The 22992-nt window shown below is 56.5% G+C and overlaps 2 protein-coding genes across 3 annotated transcripts in view; both read left to right on the top strand.

The window, feature by feature from the left end:
• Positions 1–4709, top strand: part of CFAP65 (cilia and flagella associated protein 65) — a 30736-nt gene extending 26027 nt beyond the window's left edge. The window contains 5 exon segments of the mRNA XM_059852880.1: positions 1257–1471; positions 1860–2000; positions 2523–2797; positions 3458–3595; positions 4164–4709. Of these exon segments, the coding sequence (XP_059708863.1) occupies positions 1257–1471; positions 1860–2000; positions 2523–2797; positions 3458–3595; positions 4164–4300 (906 nt within the window). The 3' untranslated portion in view covers positions 4301–4709.
• Positions 4710–10532: 5823 nt separating this feature from the next.
• Positions 10533–21963, top strand: CRYBA2 (crystallin beta A2). Of its 2 annotated transcripts, none has more exons than XM_059852881.1 (5): positions 10533–18953; positions 19533–19706; positions 20119–20260; positions 21297–21439; positions 21730–21963. In XM_059852881.1, the coding sequence occupies exons 2-5, from the start codon at positions 19546–19548 to the stop codon at positions 21875–21877; spliced, it is 594 nt and encodes a 197-aa protein (XP_059708864.1). In that variant the 5' UTR covers positions 10533–18953; positions 19533–19545; the 3' UTR covers positions 21878–21963. The 2 variants fall into 2 exon arrangements, with proteins under 2 accessions (XP_059708864.1, XP_059708865.1); XM_059852882.1 differs by having other exon boundaries at positions 19530–19706.
• The last annotated feature ends 1029 nt before the right edge of the window (positions 21964–22992 follow it).

Raw genomic sequence — 22992 nt, 5'->3', positions numbered from 1 at the left:
CCCTGACAGAAAGCGGTGCAGAGTTTGCCGTCACCTCAAGAAGAGCTGTGCTCTGTTCCTCAGGAGAAGATGCAGACAGGAACTGCCTTGGTTTAAATACTCAGAAAGCTTTAAAGTTCAATTTTCCTGGTTCATCAGTTTCCACTCAAGTGCACAACTGTATGCACTGCTATAAGACAGCTTTTCTAGCAGTGGTGGGAAGGTGTGAAACAAGGTCCCAGTGAGTGCTCTGCAGAGCTACCTGGGTCCAAAGGAGAGCCAGCAGTGCCTATAGCCATCAGCAGGATGTGCTGTGGGAATGACAGGGCTCAAAGCTAACCCAAGATGTAGAAAGATTTAGGGAAGCTGAAGGGAGGCTGGGTCTGAGAGGACTGAGGCAACAAGGAGATGCAGCTTGTTATCTCAGGAATGTCACCTCAGTGAGGCTGTAGCAGTGCTGCTGAGACCCCATGTGTGCCTTTGCATGCCTTGCACTGTTCTGTGTGAAGGAATCAGCTCAGGGCAACTCTAGCTTGGACTGTTTTCTCTGTGCTGTTTGGTATGATCAGTGAGGCAGGTCAAAGCATTCACTGGATGAGCATAAGGATGGCTGCAGAAAGGTAAAAACCATTTTCTTTTAGTCCTCTAGGGTTTTAACCTCTAATGATAATTTGGAGCCTGCCGTAAGGAGCAGTGCAGGCTAGCCTCATTCCCAGAGGCAGGACAGCCATGTCTCAAAGATCATTGAAGTCCTACGATACCTGAGGACTTTTCCAGATCTCTGTGGTGTCCTTCTGGCCCAGGCATCCTGGCTACTGCTGTAAGGAACTTCCCCCAATCTGACTGCTGTTTAATGCAAACCCAAGTTGGCCCATGTAGTGTGGCTGGAGTCAGTTCCTGGTTTCCCTTCAGGTTTGAGGGAGGACAGTTTCCCCATGCATTCCATCCATGTACGTCACTTCTCCTGCAGCACTCCCAGTGTGCTTGCAAGAGCTTCCATGGTGATGGATTGGATCCCCAAGTACCTTAGGGAGACCCTGAAGCCTTGTTGACACTTGGGGCTGGCACACTGGTCAGTGAGAAGGGAACAAACCTGACTTCCACTATGGCTGCTCATGCCTGTTATCTGTACTGCGGTGCTGAGATCATTTTGACACCCAGGATCTGGTGGCTCTGATTGCTGGGCTTTCAGCTCTCATACCTGTGCTCAAACATACACCAGCCTACTTGTGGCCAAAAGACCAGCCATATGCCTGCCATTTCTTTCTCTCCAACAGACATTACCCCCTATTAAAAGCCACCCTACACCCAGTCAGCCACCTGGACGCATTGAGAGGGGGCAGCCGTTGGACAAAGATGCCAGCCAGATGTGGGCCAAACCAGAGCCTCCCACGCCCTTGTCCTTACACCTTGATGTGTCAGCCAGGTCCTATGCTATTGAAGACTTTCTCAGCAACTTTGCCTTGGATTTTCCCAGATACTTCTTGTCCCGGTAAGTGATAGAGTTTTTTGGATTGGCTGCTTCATCTGAGCCAGGGCTGCCCCATGCTCTGATATGCACTGAACTTGGTGCTCTGCTCTGTTCCTCTCCAGTGCTTCAGTGTGAAGTAAGAGGTGTCTTGCTTTCCCCAGCATTAGCTGACATCACCTGTTTCTCTCCCCACCTCAACTGTCAGAGCTCAGTGCTCCTCTTTTATGACAGTGTCCCTGCTTCTGTCAGAAATACAACAGCTCCCACCCTTCCCCTGCTTGCCTGCAGTGCTTGCCTGCACTGCTTGCTTGACATGCTGCTGCAGTGCTAGGAGGGTGCTGGTCTTTGAGAGTTTGGTTCTGTAGTGCTGGCACTGATGGAACAACTCCTCCTTTCTCAGCCCTTTCAGCGCCCCGCCCTCAGAGAGCAAATTGGTGGATGGAAGTGGGCACAGAAACAGGACGGACACGGAGTGCAAACAGCCGTCCCTGGCTACTGCTTCTAAACAAGAGCTAGAGGTGGTGACTGACATACTCACAGGTGTCATCAGGTGTGTGTCCCTTCACCCTCACCTGGTTTGGAGCCTCTGTCCTCCAGAGAATGAGTGCAGCATGGTCAGCCCTCTGCTAATCCTGGAGGAATTCTGTGCACTCTTGTTGCCAGAATGGGGTATCCACCTGCTAAAAGCTGTCTTAGGGACTATGAGCTCGGATCCTGGAGTGACAGCCAAGGCAGGGGCTTCCTCCCCAGCCAGGATCTGAGCCCATTTTTCCAGAGTTCCCAGGAACCAGGGAACTCTGCCTACTGTGATCTTGGAAACAGGCTGCAGTAGGGTACACCTATTCGGTTTGTGAACTGCACAGATGTAAAGAACCAGCACTGGGGAAACAGAGGTAGTTTCACTGGCTCAAGCCCTCTTGCTGCTTCCCTTAGGCCCAGAAAGCAAGAAGGTACAGACTAAACACTGACACCAGTCAGTGATTTCCTCTGCTTTGTGGTGTCTTGTAATAATCCTCTGGGTCATACAGATAACCAATTTGCTGAAACTTATCCTTTATTTTCCTCTTCCTAGAAGCCTCTTGGAGGACGGCCACTTCCAGAAGTCAGTGAGAAAAATTGAAGATGAGCCTATTCCATATTTCTCCCAGTTCCAGTCTGCAAAATCAGCAGAGCTCCAGGACAGTACACAGGGCTCCACAATCCCTTCCAGGGTCTCTGCTTCCACAGATCTTGACCTTGAGAAGGATGGAGAGAGGAGAAAAATGAGTCAGGAAGCCTCTCCCAGTGATTTGCCGGAGTCTAGTGAGACTTTTCACCATAAGCAGTTGACAGTAAAGGAGATAATAAGTAGGTAAGGAAGAGCTCACACATAAAAGCCAAGAGCTGCACAGTCAAGAGAGCCCTGGCAGCACACTGCCTGGCCAGAAATCCATTTCTCCTTTAGCCCTGCAGCATTTCTGTGGGTGTGTTATATGTTATCTGGGTGGAAATTGATGCTAGCCCACCTAGCCACCCTCTCTCAATGTGGTTTGTGGGGAGAGATGCTTTACTGTGTCTGGGGTTGAGCCGTGGGCAGTGATGTCTACTTTACTCTCAGGCAGTCTAAGCCATACTAGACATTATGGTGAAGTATGTGCTTACCTTGCCTTTTATTTTCACTGCAGTATTCCACCACCTTGCATTTGCTATGTGGCTGCTCCCTTGTACACTGCTACAAGCTACAAGCATTATTCACTGATAGCAGCTACAGCACAGCTTGGAGGGAGAAACCAGTAAAACTATAGTCACCAAGCTTTGTCTAAGGTCAGGGCCTGACACCAGCTGGTGACAGTTCTGGGACAAGGGTCAGCAACCCATTGTTCAAGTCTTTGGTTCATTGGTCTCAGCGTGTAGGAAACAGTGTGTGCTCCACTGCTGTGCTTGATGATTCCTGACAGGAGTCACAGTAAGCAACCTGCCTTATCTGCTTTCTGACAGCTGTCCTCTGCTGTACTTCTGTCCTTCTAGGCAGCCAGCTGTTGGGAACCTTGTGGAGCTGCTGCTGGAAAATACACTGCAGAATATCATGATCGAAGCCAGTCGTGGGGAGGTGGTGCTGACAGCCCAGCCCAGGGTCATTGCTTTACCCCCCAATGCCTCCCAAAGGTAGCAGAGTGTATCTGTGCTCTGGTGGGGGACAGGACCTGTCCTTAACATGTCAGGCTGAAGCACAGCCCATTTTCAGACAATGTGGGTTAGCTGAATCCCTGCCCATCAATGCCAAGACTGCCTGTGCAAAATGAAGAATCCACTCCCAAAATCTCTGCCCCCTTTTGGCTTGTCCTGAGCCACAGAGCAGAGGTGGTAACAGTACAGCCTTTCTGTGGACCTGAGACCCTCATACAGCTCTGGGGCTGTGCCCTATGTGTGAATGGCTGGCCTGAGGCACTGGAGAGCCTAGCACAATGACAGTCCTTTGGGAAAAGGGATCAAGGAGCAGGCAGCACAGCCTCTGACAACAGAAAGGGAGCAAAGCTTTCATAGTCCAAGGGGGTGTGGGATCTAGTTAGGTTGAGGGAATGGCCACTGGTGGGAAAAGTAGATTTGGACCTGGGTGAGAAGCATAAGGGTTTGTCCTGGCTTGGACAGAAGTGCAGAGAGATGGGATTGAGGGATAATGGAAGATGGTTGTTGGATGTAGATGTCATCTCCAGAGCTGCCATGTCTTTTTCAGAATCACCAGCCCAGCATCCTCATCCTCCAGAGTGTAGCTGCTGGGTACTGTGCTGCATAAGCTCCTCAAGAACATCAGCTCTCTCCATTCTTCATCCCTGTGATGTCCAGAGCAACTCAGACCCTCCCACACCATGACCTTAGCTCAGCATGCTGGCTTTCTCTGAGGAGGTATGTCCTGATTATGTTCTCAGCACCGATTTGAATTCTCTGACAACTCCACGGCAGAGTTCATGAGATCTCTCCTTTCTGTGGCTGGCCACATCATCGGAGAAGAACCCTATGCTACAGGGAGCACATGGACAACCACTATGACAATTCCCACTATCCTCAGTCTCTACTGGCTGAGAAGAGTGGAATTTGCTTTGGAATGCAGCTGAGGAAGGACTGATGTCCAGGCAATGAGGTGATGGCATCAGCAGGATGCAGGTACCGAATCCTCCTGCCCTCCTTGCTCCAGTGGCGACTGCAGGTTCCGAGGGGGCAGCTGCAGCACAATCAGTACACGCGGCAACCCAATAAAAGCAACTTGACCTTCAGACACTGACACCGTGTGTAACATACTTAACTCATGTGTCTGGGTTTGTGAGCTCTGGACAAGGTCTTTCCTTTCCAAACTGCAAGGCTGTCACCTAGGGAAGGGGATCCTCTGGGCCTTGGCTTGGCCTGGGGAGTCTGTCAGGCTGCAAGACGTGTCACAATGAAGGAGCATGTTTGTCACAGCCGGGAGGTGGCAGCGTGAGTTGTGAGAAATCCCAGTGGCCAGCACAGAGCAGGCTGGTGCTGGGTTCCCGCTGCTGCTCCCGGGCAGGAGCTGCAGGATGGCTGTGCCAGGCAGTGAGCTATGTTTGGAGCATATCCCTTGTCCTGCCATACCACTACGGACTCTACAACATGGGGCTCATGCAGCCACCCAGCTCTGGTGAGGGTGCAGCTTTGGTGTCCCCCTCCAAACCTTCATGCCTTGTTTCCCAGTGCCAGGACCCAGCCAAGACCAGAGCTGCATCTTCCTCCCTCGCATCCTAAGACAAGACTGTGCAAAAGGCACTGGGGAGGGCTTTTGCCCCGCTCAGCAGAGGGCAGTTGCCTGCTGTGCCTGGGGTACTGTGGCTCAGCCAGCTTCACCCCAGCACTCCTCTCCATGCAGGAGCCCTGCGTAACCATTATTAAGCCCCAGGGCTGAGCTGTTCCTGTTGTCAGAGATACAGCAGAGGCACTGCCAGCTCCTGAACTCAGCCTGAGTGCCTTGGGCCTTCATATGGGTCCTGGATCCTTGTCATGAGAAGTGCAGACCCTCTCCTCCCTTTCCAATACTCTGCCTGCCAGGTCTCCTACATCACAGCAGTCTTTCTGTATTCCTCTGGGCTTTGGCTAGTGCTGAACAGGTAATGCAGAACCACTTCCTTCACAGCTCCAGGCAGCAGCAGGGCCTGGCTGTTCAGTCCACTTGGACTGATTATTCTTGGTTCAGGCTCCTCAATAGGATTTGCTCTCTGCAGATGCTCTGTTGTCCTGCAGTGAAGTTCCCAAATGGATAGCAAAGGCAGGGGCAGAAACCTCACTGTTGCCCTAAAGCAGGTTGAACCCAGCTACCCAAGGGCAGCATGGAGCAGTGAAGACAGGGTCAGTCAGTTTGTCCATCCTTAGACCTGCTGTTTGATCTAATGCTCTTTGGGCTGCATCACTGCAGCTGCACCATTGTATCCACTACCTGGAGGAGCTGACATGGGAAATGCTGTGTGTTAGTCTGGTGTAATACCCAAAAACAAATGGCGAGAGCCCGAGTGCCATCAAATGTGCAGGGAATATTTTTATGCCATTAAAGCTCCCGTTGTCCCCACTTTCCTGTGCTCCCAGCCTGGACCTGGAGAAAACAGAAGTCACACTGTACTTGCCTGTTGGAGCACTATTAGAGGGAAATTAACTTGTTTGATAAGCATCACTCTAGTAGGAGAGATCTGGAAGATGATGCCTTAAACAACAGATGAGTCAGGGAAACAGATTTGAGAGCTATTTACACTTGTGAGAGAGAAACTTTTCTTCTCTCAGCTCTTTTTAGTGGCCGTGAGATGGTAGTGTGTCACCTCTGTTGGAGGTCTTCTCTGCTGCCTGTCAACCAGAACCATTCTGAGTGCACTAAGCAAAGAGAGTAGCAGCTGTCACACACTTTTCTTCTTTTATCCTCATCCTAAAATATAAATACACCGAGGCAGCCTCTTTCCCAGATTGGGGAAATTCCCAATTCCTCTTCTCAGGCTGGGAACTAGACCCTGACCCTGGTTTTGGAAAACACTTCAACGTGTGACCGAGCCACATCACTGTCCTGTTAGCAAAGAGAGAGAGCAGCACTCCCAGATAGTGCTGGGGGTGAGCTCTGCATAGTGTGGATGTTCTCACCCGGGGACTTCTCTCTCACTTGGATCTTTGGGGCAATGGGGAGGTGAGAGGAGGGCATAGATGTGCAGAGCTGGCAGGGAGGGACTTTCTCTTAGCTAGAGGTTTTGTTGGTAGCCACTGCCAAAGGCTATGAACTTCTGGGACTATAGACTCAAGCCCAGCTCAGCACCTAAAAGAGGGGAGAAGTCCTGTTTCTGCTAATGACATTTGGGGCTCAGGCAGAAGGAAGTCTGAGCTTGTCTCCCAGGGCTGGATTTGGTCCCTGCCCAACAGAACTACATTTCTAATGCACATCTCTCCAACAGAATTACTGAAGGTACAGGTCCTGCTTCTTCCCACTGGTTTTTGGGCAGTGAAGTGGGTGATGTTCCCAGGGGACTGGGGTTGGTAGCCAGGCCAGGCTCCCGGCAGGTTTACAGCCAGCACGCCTGTGGCTGAGCACGAGCTTGGCAAGCTAATGGGACTCCCCCTCTCCTTGTTCGAATTATCGGGAGCACTCAGTCATCAGGCAGTTAATGCACCACACAACAGGCGCTTTCTTCTTGGCTCTTACTGCTGGCTCCCAGAGAGGGATGAAATGGCCTTGGGGCAGGTGGGCAACAGAAGCTATCCTGAATCCCATTAAAACATTTAACACCTGCTGAATCGTGCTATTGTGTGGGAGATAAAGGGAAGGGAACAAAGCTGCTCTTGAGCTTACCTGACAGAGTGCATGCTAGGCTTTGCTGTCCCATTGCAGCTGGGGAGCCTGAATCTCCTGCAAAACCCCACTTGGTGGGTCTCTGTCAGTGTGGGGAAGGCAGCAGTGTTAGGGGACAAAGAATCAACCATTCTCTGGTTAGAATTAGCCCCTTCTCCCTCTGGACAGTGTATGAGGTGTAGGAACCCGGAAAAGTCCTGCCCTGAGCAGTTTGCAGTGTCTGAAGAGCAGAAGTGTGAGGGTGATCCTTCCAAAACCTTCGGCAAAGCTGGACAGATCCTTCGCCCCTGACCTCCTGTCTCCCAAATACTGGGCTTTGCTGGCTCAGCTGTGTCACTTTGGTGTTTGGGATTGGGAGCCATGCTCGGGCCAGGCCAGGGCACCATGCTGTCTCCTGATGGACACAAGAGATACTCTGAGGTGATCTAGGCAGTCCTCATGGGACCATGAGGCAGAACAAGCCCTTGGCTGCTGCAAGAGGAGGCTGAGGCTGCCTTTCCAAGGCCAGCCCTACTAAGAGTTCAGTCCTGGTGCTGTCTGACAGGGAAGGGCACAAACTGGTAAATGCTACCCCAAAGATGCCAGAACAGAAGCAAGACATTCCCCAGGGTAGCAGAGTGTAGTGCAGGGCACTCTGCAAGCTCAAGGGACCTGCTTTTCTCGTGTTTTCTGTAAAGCAGCCCTGCAAGGACAGTATTTACTGCTATTTAGTGGGAGAGAGGCTCTCTTGCAGGAGAGAGGTTGGGGTGAAAGAGCATTTCTGACACAGCATATAGGCTTGGAGAAGTCTGCTGGCACTGCAGCAGCACCTGTGGTATTTGGGGCTTTTTTGCTTCTCCAGAAAGAGGGGCAGCCTATGCCAGGAGTGCAGCTCTGCTATGCTGGTGTGTGCCGGGGCAGGCAGGGATGGGAGTCCTGTCCAGCACACTTCCCATACCAGGAAAGGAGAAATACGTAAGTCCAAGCATCACAGCCTGTACAGCATCAAAAGGACATCACACTTCTTCACTGTACCACAACCCAGAGTATTGGTGGTATTGCATTTCCTTTGCTGCCGAAACAATTGAAAAAGGACCAGGATGAGCAGGGGCAGCAGGTTGGCATCACTCCAGCCAAGCCTGGGGGACCCCAACCTGCAGAGGCAGCAGCAGGCAGGAGGGATGGAGCCTGCTTTCAAAATCCTGAGTGTGAGAGGATCGAGTCTCCAAGGAAGAAGAATTGGGTGGCAGTGGCTGCTAAGGATCTGCCACTATGCTCTTACATTTGGGAATCCATTTACTGCAGCCTGCAAGTACACTGCAGCTCTGGAGGGAGCAATGGTGATGGTTTCTAAAGCACACCCAGGACAAACTCCTGCAGGTGTACACCGTGGGGGTTAAAGCAGCGTTACCCCCCCTCCCCACCCACAAACACACCCATCTACACAAACAAACAGGCCACTGCACTTGCACAAAGGAGCTTCTCCTGCCACTGCTGCTGCACTTCATGCTCTGTTATCCAAGGAGTTGTGGGTGCCAGAGTAACTGGGAGAGAGAGCCCAGCTCCTGCTGGCTCTGGCTGAGATCAGCACAGGGCTGCCAGGGCTGAGCAGTGTGGCTGGGCACTGTAGGAGTGTGTCCAAACTTCTCCTGGCTTCCATGAGCTCTGCTCCCAGAGCCAGCACAGGCTTGTCTGCACTGGTTAACCTGCTGGGCAGTGACACAGCTGGGACACAAGGGTGCTGTGACTCTGGGATGCAGTGACCCCCAGGGAAGCATGTGCACATGGAGTGAAACACATCCTGTTCTTGCTGCTGCGTTAGGACAGCTGGCTCCTGGCCTGTGTGGCCATGCAGGGAACACTCCCAAAGAGAGTGCTACCAAAGTTTTCTTGAGCTGTGCTTTGCTGCCTAGCTCAGAAGTCTGTGCATTGCTCTAAATGACGTGTGAGCATTGCACTGGTGTGCCATGGGGATTTTCAGCATGAGTGGGGGGATTGGGGTAAGAACAAGGAAGACTTTTCTATCACTGGCACTCAGACTGCTTGGGGTCGGCACTAGATTTGCTTTTCTGCCCTAAGACTTCATAACTCCCTGACTTTTCAGCAGCCCAAAACACTGCAAGAAAGCCACTACCATCCTAGAGCTGCCCAGGTAGAGTATCCTCACATCTGCTTTCCCTGGCCCCCTGCTCTCCTCTCATCTTTGCTGCAAAGTGAGCCAGGCAGGTGGGTGGAAAAGTGACAGCTGGTGTTGTTCCAGTGCAGGTTAATGAATGTCTCCTCCTCCCCCCCCCCACCTCCTCCTCCCCACCACCCCAGCACCCAGGCTCCTGGCTCCTATCAGCCCATCAGGCTCCCATTAACAAAGGCAGCCCTGGAGAGTTTGCATAGAGACCTGCTCTGCCTCTAATCTAGGTGGGCTAATCGCCTCCCTTGCCCAGCCTGCCTTCCCTGGGTCAATATTTGCTCTGAGCAAACACAGAGCTGTGACAGGTGTGCTGGGGAGAAGGCTCGCTGCCGCCAGCCCAGCCCTCTTGCCTGTCTCTGCTCAGTCACATCTCTCCGGCCCCCTGATCACCGGCCAGCCAGCGCTATTTTTATCGGGACTATAAAAGCCCCATCCAGCCAGCGTCACCCTCATTTTCTGCTTGTGAGCCAGCGGGGGAAGGCGAAGCCACTCACCTGACAGCTGCCAGCGTGTCACCGGAGCCAGGTGAGCTGCTAGAGCCCAGCACACCTTGGCCAGGATCCTGCCTGCCTGCCTGGCTGGGAATGGGGTACTGGGCATGGAGAACATCCTGGGGGCTTTCCCGAAACAAGTACTGGGAGTCCGGTCACACAGCCAAACTCCCGGGAAGGAAGGGGACGGGCTCGGGGGACACTGTCCAGCCTGTCCCCTTTCCTTAACTCTTCTCTCTCACCTGTATTTTCCAATCCTTTCTGTTCCCCTCCCCTCCTCCATTTACTTTCTTCCTTTCTTCCTTCCTTCCTTTCTTCCCTGTTCTCCACCCTGCCATGCCAGTTAACCTGCCCCTGCTCTGTTTGGCTTTCCCAGGCAGCAGGTGTCAAGCACCCATCCACTTTCCAGACTTTACCCCCGGAGAAGCTGGTTTGGAGCAGCATGTGCAGCAAAGGACACCCAGCCTGGAAGGACCCAGCTCAGGAAGAAGAGGCTGCTGACAACCCAGGGCAGAGCACCCCTCCAGCCCACACTGTCCAAAGTTGGAGCATCTCTGCACTTGCCTGGCGTCGAGCCCCACGTGCAATACCTGACCTGAACGTTTTGTTCGTTCGGCTCGCGTTAGGCAGGTCCAGCCCATCTGCAGGAGCATGGCTGGCGCTTACCCCCGGCCCCGCCGTAGCCGCTGCAGCGCGGCCGTGCCCCTGCAGCCGTGGAGGGAGCACTCCCTGCTTGCAGCTGCTGTGTGCCAGACGGACACCCAGTCTGTGTGCGGAGCAAAGGGCACGAGGGACGTGCACAGCATGCAGTCTCACCCAAACACATGCAGCAGTGAACAGCCAGTGCACACAGATGAAGCAATCTACACATAGCACGCATGAACACCATAGGACTTCCACGTGGCACTGTGGGACCCAGGTGACAGTGGTACACACAGCATTTCTGGCACTCAGCTTTGTAGGCTGTGACGTGCAGGACCCGTGTCCGTGTGCCCACGGCGTGGCAGGCACATGTAATGCACTAGGCACACACATCCTGCATGTGTGGCTGACTGCTGCTTGTAGCAGCCTGCTGGGGAAGGGCAGCCTGGCCCTGGCAGCACTGCAGAGCCATGGCAGGCACAGAGAGCCCTGGCACAGTGCTGGCCCAGGGTGGAGTTTGGCAGGCTCTGCCAAGCACCCAGGTAGGTCTCAATGGTCTACTGGCACCAAGGGAGCTTTAGCTGCTGACAGTGAAGCAGCGGGGAGGGAGGGCAGGAGCAGGCAGCAGGGAGCATGGCAGAGGATGAGGGGTGTCACATCCATTCTTGCCTCCCTCTGCCTTGATTCACTCCCAGGACCTGCACTTCCCAGCCCTTCCAGGACTGTCTGACTGTCCCGGGCAGGTGTTTCCTGTTGTGCACCTGAAGCCTGCAGGCCAGGTGCCAGATCCTGCTGGTGGCAATCCCTCTGCCTATGCTTGCTGTGGAAGGATATAGGGGGTGGTGCTGGCAAGTCAGTGAGTCTCTTCCAGGACAGCCCTGCTCATTGCCTGCCCTGCTCTCCAAGCACAAGTGCTTCACCTGGACTCCTGTCCCATGTCCTGTCCCATCCCTCTCCCACAGCAGCCAGAGAAGACATTCAGAGCTTGGGGCTGCTCCTAGCATCATGGAGGCTGCAGGGAGTCATGGAGAGCTGCGAGATGGGACAGCAGTAAACCTGCTTTCCTCCCACCTCAGGATATTTTCTGGGAATAGAAAGATCCCTCACCTCCCTACTGTCTATGCCTGGCTCTGTCTGCAATTTCTCTGTCAGCCCTGAGCTGCTTCTTCCCTGTCCTCAGGCACTTCCATAGATCAGGATAGTTCTGGTCCTGCTGTGCTCAGGGATGCTCTGAGTTTACAGGTGGATCCTGAGCCCATCTGCAGCCTCTTTGCAAACACCAAAAAGGCTCAGCCCATCCACCCAGTGTGGATGGAGGAGAGGTTGGAGGTGGAGGAGCTCAGGAGTGTGCTAAGGGACAGGATGGTTCTTGCTGCTTTCCCTCACCCCCATGCAGCTACACACAGGACAAAGCTCAGCAGCCCTGGTCTCGGAGCAGGAGAGTCCTGTTGCCTCCTCGGGGGGCCCCTACAAGGGACAGAGATGAGGCACCTCCTAGGCTTCCTCTTTGGGCAGATGCTTTGGGAAGTTTCCATCAGGTGGTGTAGGCAGGGGCCAAAATCAAAGAGCATCTCCAGGCTTGCCGCGCTCCCTGCATCCCTCCAGAGCTAAGGGTCCATCCTAGCCTGGGAACAGCCCCCAGATGATGCAGTGATTGGCCATCATTGTGGTCATGGGCCCTTGGGCTGTGTCTCCAGGCTCTGTGTCCCTTGCTACCAATCCTGGCAAAGTTAAAAAGCTGAGAAAGCACAACACATCCCCTGATATGCACAACCCTCTGCAGCTGCCCTGCTCAGGCTGGGATCAAACAGAACATGATTAATAACTCTGAGCAAAGCCAGACCCTGCTGTCCATGTGCTCCAGTCACTGCACGTGTGTCCCTGTGGGGGCAGAGCCTGCTGGAGATAATATCTGTCAGAGCAAGGCTGTGGAAACGTGGCCATGCCACCTCCACTTTCGCCTGCCTGCTCCAGCCCCTCTGGGCTGTTTTATGCCCTGGCTTACTTGCCCCCCTGCCACCTTCCCAGCCTGCTCTCACTGCCCCAGCTCTGCCAGCCCAGTGGCACTGGGAAGCTGTGATACCTTCAAAGATGGGATGGCCCCAGCAGCCACATTGCCCTGAGGGCTGTGTTACCTGGGGAATGACTCTCTGGCAGGATTAGCACCCAGGGGTGAGCTTCTCCTCACAACAGGCAGAGCCAGAGGCATTAAACATCCACTTTTACATGTCAGAGCCAGTGCTGGTACCACAGGTACCAAGGCTGGCATGGGATGGGGCACAGCAGGGTATTGCTGTCTGTGCTGGGTGGTGCTGTTCCCCAAACCCCAGGCTCCGCATGGCCAGTGACACGGCTTTGGGGACCTTGGGACCTGGGCTGGGGATTTCCATGGCACAGCTTCTCACCAGGAGGATTTGCATGGGGAGGGCAGGGTGCAGGAGGAGCACTGGGGAGCCACTAATGCCCAGGTTTGAATTTGCACATAGGTGTAGTTTCACACAGGTGTGTATGTGCACACATGCCTGTGTATTTGCATAGGTGTTTCAGTGTGTGTGCCCTCCCTGGCAGGCAGGGCAGAGCTGGTGCATCCCTGTCCTGTACGTGCATGTGTGTGTGTTCTGCTGAGCTGAACGGCTGGTACTGGCCATGCCCCTGCTGTGCTTGCTGCTCTGTTTCCTGGTGTGTGCAGCTGAAGGTGTGGGTGAGAGCATAGGTGTGCACTGCTGCTGGCAGACTCTGGGCTGCTCATGTCCTGCCCAGCCCGGATGGGGTGTGCTATCCTGGGGCAGGCCCTGCTTTACTGCAGGATGTGGGAGAGGCAGCTGGTTGTCCTCAGCACACCAGGGTCCCGGAGGGGACTGCCCGCAGGGCTGTGTGGGCACCTCAGGGGCTGAGAACCAGGGTGGTGTGAGCATCCCTAGACCTCAACTGACCCCACTCAGCCTGTTTGGCACATCTCTGCTGTGCCTGAAGGAGGTGCCCTGGCAGAGCAGGAGCTCCCTGCCCCTCAAAGTCACTCTGTCCCAGTGCCACTGTGGGTGCCCAGACAGTTTGCACAGGGAGACAGGCTGCTTGTGATGCTGGGGATGAGATAATGTTAGAGGCCAGGGTGCTGCTCCAGCCTGCTCCAGGCCTGGGACAGGGAGCGTAGGGACTGTCCTCACTCTGTGTTGGGGCCCTGCACTCCTCTTGCCAGGCTTCAGATACTGTCACCAGGCAGTGAATCCATCCCACACACCATCCCAGCTGAAGACAATAAGCAGAGGCAGTCTGCAGTCTGCCTGGGACAAGCTTATCCCCCTCTGTCAGACAGGGTGGACGGGAGAGGTGGATCCCAGGCACGGATCTGCATTCTGCTGTGGCAAGACTACAGGAATTCTGCACACTCCAACCCATTCCTGCCCGTGGAGAGTATCAGGGACAGCATAGGTACAGCCTGGCATCCTCCCCCCTGCACCCACAGACCACTGGGGTAAGGGGACATGTTCTACAATTGCCTCCAAAAAATGTCTTTGAACCCCCCTTAGAGAAGGGAAAAAGGGAGAACCCTGATGAAGGAGTCAATATGCTGGGGGAAAAGCCCAGAGCTTATACTAGTCCTGCATCTTGGAGCACATCAGCCCCATCCTCCCACGGGGCCTCCAGGGAAGGGGTGAGTGATGGGGCTCCTCTCTTCCCAACCAGTGGCTCTGGGAAGTGCGTGGGCAGCCTGCCCAGGGGATGGACACTGAGCAGGCTGCCAGGGCTGCTGCTTCTGGCCCAGCTATTGCTGCCTTCAGGAGCCCTGAGGCAGGATGTTCTGTTCCTGTGGCAGCGCCTGGCTCAGCCCCCGCCTGTGCTGATCCTCAAAGCTGCTGGAGGAGGGGACCCACCACTGCCAACAATTTCATCTGCTTCCTGAGTGAGCATCGCCCAGCTTGGGGTGCCTGCCACTGCAGATGTGGCCAACAGGACAGTGGAGGAGCACTTGGATGGAGTGGGACCTTGGCCAGGTGCCAGCTGAGCTGGTATCCCCTGGCTGTGAGGCTGCCAGGGGCTGCCAGCCTTGATCTTTCACTCTGCACCTCCATGACAACACCCTAGCTGCTATAGGTAAAGCTGGCATCTGGGAAGCTGTGCTCACCCCATGGTATCCCTCCAAATGACACAATGTACTGAAGGAGATGCATCAGCAGCTGTGTCCAGGCCAGGCTGGGTGTGGGCTGGGATGTGCTCCCCTGTCTCCATCACTGCAGCCCTGGGACTGGTCTGCACTGGGGACTCTGTGAGGACCAGCAAGCTTCTCCAGGACACTGAAGCTATGGGGTGCCCTGGAGGTGCCAGGCTGAGGCCTCCTTTGGTAGCAAGCAGGAGGTCACAGTGGCTGGCACCAGCAGGCTCCCTTCCAGGTCAGGATCTGCTTTGGTAGAGGACCAGACACTGGGTCCTCTGCCCCAGTGGGGGGGCATCCCCAGCTGGGTAGGGTGTCACAGAGCGGACACCTCAGGCTGAAACTGACATGCCACCCTGGGTTCCCTTTTGGTTCTGTGCTGCTGTCAGTTCACTGCCAGGGCTGGGCTAAGCTGGGGAGGCAGCCTTTGCCACCTGCTCACACCCAGGCTGTAATCCACAGGCAGGAGGTAAGCAGCTGGCGGAGCCTCCCTGACCTTCAGGTGGGATTAGTCCCCATGGGAACAGTGGGGAGCAGGCAGGTGAGGCCACAGCTCCCCTGGCAGTTCGTGGGGACTGAGCACACCCCCATGTGGGGACAGCCAGCCTCAGGTGGTGAACGGGTGGCACAGGGTGAAGCTGTGCCCCTGGGTGTCCTTGTCTTGGAGGGCTGCTGCAGGTGCACCCCCAGAGCTGTGGGTGCCACAGGACAGAGCGGGCAGCTGCAGTCCCACAAGGAGGGGCTGAGCAGCATGCCTGGGGTGGCCACAGTGCCAGTGGCACGGAACAGCTGGCAGCCCACGGTGTGCGTGTACACCTGCGTGGGAGCTAATCCCTGCAACATCTGCCAGGCTCCTGCTGTCCCAGGGGTTCCTGGCTGCAGGGGTGGCATGGCTGCGTGCACAAGGGACACGTGCCTGTGGGCAGCTGGCAAGTGCCAGGGCTCCCTGTGCGAGGCCGTGCCTGTGAGGAGGCTCCTGTGGCAGATGTGTGCTACACACATGTGGCTCATGTGGCCAGCAAAGCTTATGGAGGGGACAAGTGGCACTGGGGATCCCAGCAAGCCTCTTGGCTCTGGGATCCAGGATTCAGGAGGTGCAAGTAGGGATTTTGGCTGGGATTAACCAGTCTTGGTGTGGCCATATTCAGAGCAGCCCTGAAGCACAGGTGACTGGAGAGAGAAGGAGGGTGTTTGCATCCTTGTCGAGGAGGATGATTTCCCACAGAAATGATGGTGGGAGGGAAAGCAGAGGAAAAAGGGAGCAGTGGGGCTGTGTGGGGGACAATGACACACCCCCCCGATCTAATCAGCCAGACCCTGCAAATAAAAGCCACCTGTTTTGGCCCTGACAGCAGGAAGCCATCCCTAGAACAAACAGAGCACCAGGCAACTGGAAGAAAGACAAACAGGGGCCGGCACCAGCTCCATCTGCTCCTGTTGGGCCCAGCCCCCAGCCCTCCAGCCCCCTGCAGTGCTGGTCCAGCCCCCTGCAGGGCTGGGGAGAAGGAGAGAGCAGCTAGAGGTCCTTGCAGGGTGTGACCAGGGCTCATCCCATGGTGTCAGCCAGGTGGACCACACACAGCTGTGCTGCCTTGGTTAGCCAGCCCAGATAGTCCATCAATGGGTACAGTTGTGTATTGCCACAGACATGGCATCAGCCTCAGGATTCCTGGGCAGCACCTGTCTCACCTCTCTTGTGGCTGCCCTTCAGCCTGCTCGGCTCCCCCAGCTGTGCGCTGTCCTGGGACCCATGCCTGCCCAAGGCACGGGGTACAGCCCCATGGTCTGGGCTTGGCAGGGAGCACCTGGGTGACCTTGTGCTCCCACCGTGCCCCCGGGCTGCCGTGCTGTGCCCAGTGCCACTGAGAAACATGATCTGTTTTGCTAGTGCAGGGAACACGCTGAGCTGGGAGCTACGAGGGGCCCTTATTAAATTAGCCTACGTAGGAGGCCCTGGGTGAGTGCTAAGCAGCTCCCACAGCCAGTTTTAGCAGCTGCCCTTGAGCAGTCACTGCCTGCCCCCGCACCAGCCTCCCTCTGTCCCTATCCCCAGCTGGGCAGGTGTGGCTGGGGGCCTGCAGGTGACCTCGCCAGGGAATGCCGGCTGCTGACAGACACCACCTGGAGATGGCCCAGGGAGGACAAGCTGCACCAGCATTCTGGGATGCAGTCAGGGAAGGCTCCTTGTGAGTGACCCCACAGATCCTGTGCCCTGATGTGGCTGTGGCTCCCATGTGGCTGCCCTGAATGCACTGAGCAGGAGGTAAAGCACATCCCAGTGAGTATGATGTGCTGAGGAACAAGGGAGGGGCACAGTCTGCATCTGGGTTTCTCTTCTGCACCATTTACCTTCCAGTGCTTTTATGCAAAATGTTGCATGGGGATGGCTGAGTGGCTTGCCTGCTCCTCGTGGCACACCCCCAGTGCCCCACAGATGCTGTAGCACACCATACGGTGCCCCACACACTCCACATGCACATCCTATAACAGCTTGCAGCATCTTGCATATTTTGTGGTGCCTCACATCCTGGGGCTCTGTAATACACCCCATAGTGCCCTACACCTCAGAGTCCCCAGTTGCCCTCATGCCTCAAGCACCCCAAACTAACCAGTGCCCCACAGCTCTGTTCTCACAGCCCAGGCAAGGGGGGGCAGCACCGTGGGGAGACCCTGCAGTGCACTAGCTCTGCATCTTGCCTCACCTTTGCCAAGATGATGGCTTCCCTAAATCCTGCTCAGTCTGTCTCACAGCATTTTGAGAGATGTCCCCAGGCCACCAGGCTGCACCGGGGTGCTCTTCATTCTCCAGGAAGCATCCCTATCCTTCCCTCCACCTTCTGCTTCCTCAGACAGCTCCAAGAGGGTCTCCTCCTCCCTGCTAGGAGCACTTAAGGCAAGGCAAGCTGCGAGTCGCCTCCCCAGCGCCTGTCCCCTGCCAAGGGCCACTAACGTCCCTGAGCTGGAGCCTGCTCCAACCGCTGCCAGGCTGCACCCTCTGCTGGGACCCGCAGGCATCGGCGCGGATTCGCACGGAGCTTCGGGGCCGTCGAGCAGTGGGGAGGTCACAAAGGGGACCCCCGAGTTCTGCCCCCAGCCCGTCCTTGCTGTCACCCCTCAGTCCCCTATTCTTGTTGATGCCAGGCGTACTAACACCACCCCCAGCTGCTCACACTGTTTTCTCCATAACCAACAATGTCTGGGTCTCTTGTGATGTTAATCCCATGCCCAGGACCCCCAGAAGGGCTAGAGTTTTCCTGGGACGGTTTGAGGTGCTGTGGTCCAGCCCTTGCCCAGTGGCCAGCCTGGCACCTGCCCAGCTGAAGGCGGGGAGTGCCCAGCCTCACCACAAACTACACAGGGATGCTGCCTAGACGCCCAGGATTTCCCAGCTCAACAGGGCCCTCTTCCTCCTTTCCGGCCTGTGCTGGCCTCGTCCATCCCAGGTCCGGTAGGAGCCACTGGGGATAGCTGCATGGCATGGTGCAGTTCCAGGCAGGGCCGGTCCTGTCCAGGTGAAGGACACAGCTCTGTCCCGAAGCAGGTCCCTTCCTGCTGTGTGCACAGTGTTCCTTGCCCCTGTGGGAGGTGAGTGGGAGCGCAGGGACCTCTTTCTCAAGCCAGCGGAAATGTTCAGGGTATTGCAAGCTTTTAACTGGGGTCCATTAGCGCCCAGTCTGCAGACAGCAGAGTAATCCCTGCAGTGCCTGGCTGGAAAAGGAGCCCATGCTGGCAGAGTCCCACCTGGAGGGGCAGAAGCAGCCCCAGATAAGCCCTGTGTTCCTGCGTGAGGACATCAGTGTCCCTCAGCTCCCAGATGGTAAATCCCCACACCACCCTGGCACCTCCTTCCCACCAGCCTCAACACTGGCAAAGGCTGCGGGTGCCCTGGGAAAGGCTGGCTCCCTAATCCCTGGGCCAAGCGGGGACATTGTCCGGGGGCAGAAAGGAAAGCGGCGCGTCAGGCCCTTTGCCCATTGTGCCCTGAGCCCCTGCGCAAACACAGCCCAGCACTTTCATTGTCAGCCTCGCCGGGCGCGGGGGGGCCGCTCTCGCCACACTGCCTAAGTGGAATGGACAGCCGGAGTCTGGGGTGGGTGAGCAGCCCGTGCCCCCGTCCCCTGACTGCTGACACAGCGCCCTGGCCGCCTGCACCATCGGCACTTCAGCGCCCGCCTATAAAGGGCGAGAGGAAAAGCCGGCTCCGGCACCGCCACCTCCGCCTCTGTGCCCTGCCCTCCGACCAAGTAAGTACCAGGCTGTGAGCCCCCAGACCCCAGTGCACAGGCGCTGCCCCGCTCCCTTCACCCTACAGCAAGCCCCCCACCCCACGCTCACCCTGGGGAAGGGCAAGTGGCGGGGTGCTGTGTGGCACAGCGGGGGTGCCCTGTGCGGGCAGGAGGGACCCTGGCAGGAGGGATGGAGGAGCCGGTCTGCTCTGTCCCAGGGCTACACCCGCATCTGAGCCGCGGTCACCGCCTCCTCCCAGCAGTGGGTACAGTGCCACCGCACCCAGACAACTCCCGGAGCCACGGCAGGGAGCTTAGGAGAAGAAAAACTGAGGCAGTCCTGGGTACATCACATGGAGAGATGGGGCACTGCAAATTCCCCCTGCAACTTGGGGCTCACTGGACAGAGATCCCCCAGCACGGAAGGAAAGGGAATGGGAAATGTCCGCATGCCAGCCTGGGAGGGCAAGGGGCCAGTGGCACGGGGTGTGTGAGGGCAGCGCCACCGGCATCCCAAGCTCAGCAGCAGGCAGGAGGGGGGCTGGGGGCTGATGGTGGGCACCTGCCCTGGGGTGATCCGTGGGGCTCTGCCAGCAGCCGAGAGACCCGTATGACCAGCAGTGAAGGCATGGACACCCTGGGGCAGTACAAGATCACGGTGTGGGAGGAGGAAAACTTCCAGGGCAAGCGCTGCGAATTCCTCATGGAGTGCCCCAGCATCATGGAGCGCGGCTTCCGCAAGATCCGCTCCATCAAGGTGGAGTCTGGCCCGTAAGTGCCCCGCCGGCCCCGCGGCCCCTTGGCACGCCCCGCTCCAGCAAACCCACTGCTCCCAGGGCCCTGTTGGGAGCTGCTAGGGAGCCAGAACACCCAAGTTCTTCCTCAGCTATGATACAGCCTCATCATGCAACCTCTCTACTTGTGCTCCTTGTGTTTTCCCATCTGCTAATCAGGGAGACCTTACCAAGGCAAGGCGTAGGTTGGAGGCAATGATGTGACTCTGGGGAGAGGGTTCCCACTTTCAAAAGGGACATTTGCTGCTAGCAAGGACCCCAACATCTGTGACAGACCCATAACCTGCCAGCATGTCTCTGTCCCCTGCCCAGGAAGGAGCAGCTGACCCCTGACTGATCCTGGGGACTGTGTCACACATCCCTGAGGGTTTTCCTCCTCTTCCTTCCAGCTGGGTAGGCTTTGAGTACCCTGAGTACCAGGGACAGCAGTTTATCCTGGAGAAGGGTGACTATCCCCGGTGGGAGGCCTGGAGTGGGAACAGTGGCTACCGGACCGAGCACCTCCTCTCCTTCCGGCCTGTCAAATGCGCAGTGAGTTACTGGGACACCACAGAGGGAGGGCTCAGGGCAGGCAGAGCCTCCTCCAAGTAGCCCAGCATGGAGGCAATGAGGGACAGGCTGGAGGACGACTTACATGGGGCATGGGATGGAGGGGTGAGGTGTACACAGAGGTACATGGGAAGTGGAGGAGCAGCTGCACCCACCAGCTCCCACTTCCCTGCAAAGATCCTGGGATGCTTTCTATGTCTAAAATTTAGCCTGAACCACAATTCCATCTCTTTGTGCTTTGGAGAGCCACCTCCCAGGCTGGGGTTCCAAGACCTTGTCCCCCAGCCCTGATTCCCGGGGATGGGATGAACAGAGAGGAGCTGGCGGGACCACAGGGATGCTCGGAGTGCAGGGCCGTCCCCTCCCAGCCCGGGTAGCTGAGGCGTGCCCAGGCAGCCGCAGCTCTATCGCTCCATCTGCAGAGACACTGCTGCTCGCAGCAGCGGCACGTCTGCGCCTCCGAGCGGGGGGTCCCCCCCCCAACTTTTAATAATCACCAGGCAGATATGTTCAGGCTTTAATAAAGGGGATGCGATAAGATCACTCCTTGCTGGCAGGACTGCTCCTCGGTGCAGATAGATGCATGTGGGGGCTGGGCAGGGGGGACAGTGCTGCATCACTCAGTGTCCCAGCCATTAACCCCACCGTGTCCAGCACCCAGAGGCCCCACAGAGCTGAGGGGACCTCTCTCAGCATCCTGCCTTGCCCTGAACCCTCCTGCAGCCTTGGGGAGTGTGGTGATGCTGAGGGCAGCAGTCCATGTGGGTCCAGAGGTTGTAGCCACTAACTCTCACTGACAGCTGTGCACTGGGACCACAGGGACACGAGAGCAGCGTCCTCGGGGCAGTTCTGGAGTGTCCCAGTGAGGGGGTGCCAGGTTGAAGGAAATCCCCATGCATTGCACCAAGGCTGCTCACGATCCCAGACCTCTCAAAGTGCCTTGGTGTGTGTCACACTGATCCCCATCCCTGAGTAAGCCAACCCATTCCTGCTGACCTCCAGCTTTCTCTCTCCACAGAACCACAATGACAGCAAAGTCATCCTCTACGAGGCTGAGAACTTCCAGGGTCACAAGTTTGAGCTGAGTGACGACTATCCCTCACTGCAGGCCATGGGCTGGGGCAACAAGGAGGTGGCATCCATCAAAGTGAACGCCGGAGCGTGAGTGCAGCCAGTGGGGCAGGGACTAGGGGTGCCAAGAGCAGAGGTTCAGAAGCACCTCCTTGCATAAAACACCTCCATAAACCCCAGGATGTGGTGGGGGGACCCCCTCAAAAAAGGGATGCATTCCTGCTACTTTTTCCTTGAAAATACAAGCCATTGAGTATTTTTCTGTCCCTCTCCTCTCAAGGCAAGCAGAGGGATGGGATGGGATTGGGATGGGATGAGATGGGATGGGATTGGGATGGGATGATTTGGCTTGGGGCTCTGAGCCAAGGGTCTGCCTGCAGGTGGGTGGCATACCAGTACCCAGGATACAGGGGCTACCAGTACGTGCTGGAGCGGGACAGACAGAACGGCGAGTTCAAGAAGTACAATGAATACAGCAGCCAGGCCCACACCAACCAGATCCAATCCATCCGCCGCGTCCAGCACTGAACTGGGGCAGGGCTGTGTGCCCTGCAGCCTCCAGGCTGCTGTGCAATAGACCTCTATCCGGTAGCAAATAAAGGCATTTGTCAAAAAAAAAAAGAGTTCTCCTGCCTCTGCTTGACTCCTCAGGGGGCTGCCCTGCTGGCAGGACCATGGTGGCAATCTGGAAGGTTTCTCCTTCCCCAGGCAGTTTTGGGCTCATGGCCAGCTCCACCCTGGGCTGAGCTCTCTGCACCCCACCTCTCGTCCATGCACAGTTCCACTGCTGAGATGCTCTGGCTGGGAAAATGGGAACTCAGCGCAAAGAGAGAGCTGGAGGTGGGAGAGGACACCAAGAGGGTTGTGCCCTGGGAAGAGGCATCCAGCAGGGTTGTACCCTGGGTTCTCCTCCGAGGATCAATGCCAGGGAAATTGGTTGCTACAAAGTCTGCAAACTCAAGATCCCCTTCCTCTGCACCCCTGTGGAAGAGAGAAGGGGGTCCCTGCCTGCTGTGGGCCTGGGAAGGAGAAAGAACATAGGGGTCATCTGGGGCAGGACAGGACTCTGCCAACACATGGGGCAGTCACATTTGTGCCAGGCACAGAGGGGCTGGGGGGGAGGTGCGTTGTGGAGGGATCAGGGGAAAGAGGTCTGAGGATAGTGTTCCACAGGTGGTAGGGGGCCTGGCTTGATGCTCGCAGGTGTGTGTGTCCTCCTCCAGCCTTGCCACGCCAGCATATCCGTGCCAGTATCCGGCTCCGGGACACCGGGAGCCCCACCCAGCTTCCTCCTTCTCCTCCTCCTCCAGCACCCTTTCCCAGCCTCCTCCTCTTCCATCTGGCTCTGAACCCTCCTGGGGTGCGGGCTGCCCATTCCAAGGTGCTCCCTACACCCAGCACATTGCTCCCCTTCTCCTCCTCCTTGTCTTCTATCCTGCTCTGGCACCCCAAAGCCCTCCTGGGGCACAGGCTTTTGGTCCCGAGGCGCTCCCCACACCCAGGACAGGGATGCATGGTTGAACAGTTCTGAGTGCCTCAGATGCCTGGGTATCCTGATGCCCACCCCGCTAAAAGCTTGGTCCTGAGAAAGGGAGTGTCCCAGAAGGCTGCTGGGAGACTGATGGGGGGGGCGGGGGGGGGGG

This window comes from Haemorhous mexicanus, chromosome 8 (assembly GCF_027477595.1).
Source record: "Haemorhous mexicanus isolate bHaeMex1 chromosome 8, bHaeMex1.pri, whole genome shotgun sequence".
NCBI lineage: Eukaryota > Metazoa > Chordata > Aves > Passeriformes > Fringillidae > Haemorhous > Haemorhous mexicanus.
This window is presented reverse-complemented; position numbering and strand designations above follow the sequence as displayed.

Excerpts from the sequence above, each read along its gene's own strand:
- CRYBA2 (XM_059852881.1), top strand. The coding sequence starts at position 19,546 with ATGACCAGCAGTGAAGGCATGGACACCCTGGGGCAGTACAAGATCACG. Across the intron at positions 19,707-20,118 it reads ATCAAGGTGGAGTCTGGCCC|CTGGGTAGGCTTTGAGTACC; the intron begins GTAAGTGCCCCG and ends TCTTCCTTCCAG. Across the intron at positions 20,261-21,296 it reads TCCGGCCTGTCAAATGCGCA|AACCACAATGACAGCAAAGT; the intron begins GTGAGTTACTGG and ends CTCTCTCCACAG.